The 2429-nt window shown below is 72.2% G+C and overlaps 1 protein-coding gene across 1 annotated transcript; it reads left to right on the forward strand.

Annotated features, from left to right (window-relative positions):
- Nucleotides 1-570: 570 nt before the first annotated feature.
- BHLHE23 (basic helix-loop-helix family member e23) lies at nt 571-1379 on the forward strand. Its single transcript, XM_029219580.1, has one exon. It carries the CDS (start codon nt 657-659, stop codon nt 1377-1379), a length of 723 nt encoding a protein of 240 aa, XP_029075413.1. The 5' UTR covers nt 571-656.
- Nucleotides 1380-2429: the final 1050 nt, after the last annotated feature.

A 2429-nucleotide genomic window follows, 5' to 3' on the forward strand; every position in this document is an offset into this window, starting at 1 on the left:
TCCGCGGTGAGCTGCGCGCTCCCTGCTCCGATACCTGCCTGCGCGACGCCGGAGGTGGCTCCTGCAAATGGTACCGAAGACGAGGACAAGGCGGCCTGAGGCGGGTGCCCACGAGGGACGGGGGCGCACAGTGACGGCAACCCCCGGGCGTGGCAGGAGGCAGAAGCTGGAGACACCGGGAAGCAGGAACAGCTCTCCCGGGTCCCGCGGCTTCCACAGCCGTCTCCAACCAGACCTCCAGCTCCTTCCATCCCGGCGGCGCCCCACCCCTGGCCATCGGTCTGCGCCGCCGGTGGAGCTGCGCTCCGGGAAGAGGCGGTCACCAAGTCCCCTCTGATTGGACGGCCGCGAAGTCCCAGAGGGCGCCTCCGCACCTTAAAGCAGGAGCGGCGCGAGAAGGTAGAGCCCTCCGCAGCCCAGCCCTGCGCGCTGCAGCGAGAGGTGAGGAGGAGGGGGTCGGGGGTAGAGGACAGAGAAGAGAGAGGGGGAGGAGACCAGAAGGCGGGGCCGGGGCGGGACCCAGAGGCCCCGGCGCGGGGAGGCTCCGAGACCGACCGACGTACTGCCGGACGGACGCGCCAGCCGGGAGCGGTACCCAGGCTGCGGCAGCGGCCAGTGCGCGCGCGCAGACCCCGGGGCGGCTCGGGCCGGGCCGCATGAGCGCCTGCCTGCCCGGCGAGCCCTCGGGCCCCGGAGGCGCGGCCATGGCGGAGCTCAAGTCACTGTCGGGGGACGCGTACCTGGCGCTGAGCCACGGCTACGCGGCGGCGGCGGTGGGCCTCGCCTACGGGGCGGCCCGGGGGCCCGAGGCGGCCCGCGGCTACGGCGCGCCGGGCCCGGGCGGCGACCTCCCCGCGGCGCCCGCTCCCCGAGCTCCGGCCGCGGCGGCCGAGAGCAGCGGCGAGCAGAGCGGCGACGAGGATGACGCCTTCGAGCAGCGGCGGCGACGGCGCGGGCCCGGGGACGCGGCGGACGGGCGGCGGCGGCCCCGGGAGCAGCGCTCGCTGCGGCTGAGCATCAATGCGCGGGAGCGGCGGCGCATGCACGACCTCAACGACGCGCTGGACGGGCTGCGCGCCGTCATCCCCTACGCGCACAGCCCGTCGGTGCGCAAGCTCTCCAAGATCGCCACGCTGCTGCTCGCCAAGAACTACATCCTCATGCAGGCACAGGCCCTGGACGAGATGCGGCGCCTCGTGGCCTACCTAAACCAGGGCCAGGGCTTGGCCGCTCCGGTGGCCGCCGCGCCCCTGACGCCCTTTGGCCAGGCCGCCGTGTACCCCTTCTCCGCCGGCCCCGCGCTGCCCTGCCCAGACAAGTGCGCCGCCTTCTCCGGGACGCCCTCGGCGCTTTGCAAACACTGTAACGGGAAGCCGTAAGGGCCCCGGGGCCGCCCCTTCCTTCCGCACGCGTCCTTCATTTTACCTTGCCCCCATGACTGTGTCACCCTGCCCCCACCGGACCCCGCCCACGGGGAGAAGGCGGCCAGGCCTCGCTTCCAGCCCTTGCGTGCTGAACATTTGGGCCCTCGGGAAGCGCAAAGCCCATCCGGGCGCGGGATTGAACCGGACAGCGGGGCGCTGGAATCCATGCCCTGGAGCCCAAAGCGCCCAACGGGCACCCGACGCCCCAGCCCTCGACCCTGGCGACGGGACGGGAGTGACCAAACGTGCTTGTCCGGGCGCCGCCGCTCAGCCTCAAAAAGAAAACCAGGATGGTCGCGACCCCAGGGCAGGTGGTCCTCCCCTGAGCCACCCGGGGGTTCGCGGAGCGCGGGACACAGCGTAGCCCACCTTGGCGGGTCGTGGCCCTCGCTTTGGAGCGCGTCTTTGGCCCCCGTCGGCCGCTCTTGCCAAACCTCCGGGCCGCGCTCGGGGTGGGCGTGTCCCCGAGGACGCACCGCGCCCGGAACCTTCCGCCTCTGCCTGCTCCAGGACCCCCGCGCCGCAGCAGCGGAGCTGCGGGATGAGCCCCGCCCCGGCCCCGCAGCTGTCGTTTTCAAAGAAGCCGGGCCGCAGCCGCAAGAAGACCCTGGCCAGGAGCTTTGCGGCTCCCAAGTCTGTTGTGTTTGTTTTCTTGCTTGCCTAGAGGTGAGCGGACGCTAACGCCGGCTGCAGAATTCGTTCCCTAAACAGCCCCTGGGCTCCCCAGCCACCAATGCCCCCGCCGGATCGTCCACACCCTGGCGCGGCCCGGGTGGAGCTGGATGGAGACCTCGACACGCCCTCTGCTTAAAGGCGGCTTCATGGAGGAGGGGTCCTGGGGTGTCAGGGGAGGGCTTGGTCTAGCCCTGGCGACCGGCCAAGCCCCCAGCCCACCAACCCCGCACATTTCCGGGAGAGGAGAGCGGGCCACGGTGAGTACGCTGGTGGGGGCCGCGCCCTGGCCGGTGCGAACCGCGACGGGGTCTCTTTTAAAGTCGGTGTGAG

This window comes from Monodon monoceros, unplaced genomic scaffold (assembly GCF_005190385.1).
Source record: "Monodon monoceros isolate NGI ecotype Baffin Bay Population unplaced genomic scaffold, NGI_Narwhal_1 Super_Scaffold_13, whole genome shotgun sequence".
NCBI lineage: Eukaryota > Metazoa > Chordata > Mammalia > Artiodactyla > Monodontidae > Monodon > Monodon monoceros.

Coding starts and splice junctions, on each gene's coding strand:
- BHLHE23 (XM_029219580.1), top strand. CDS start 657: ATGAGCGCCTGCCTGCCCGGCGAGCCCTCGGGCCCCGGAGGCGCGGCC.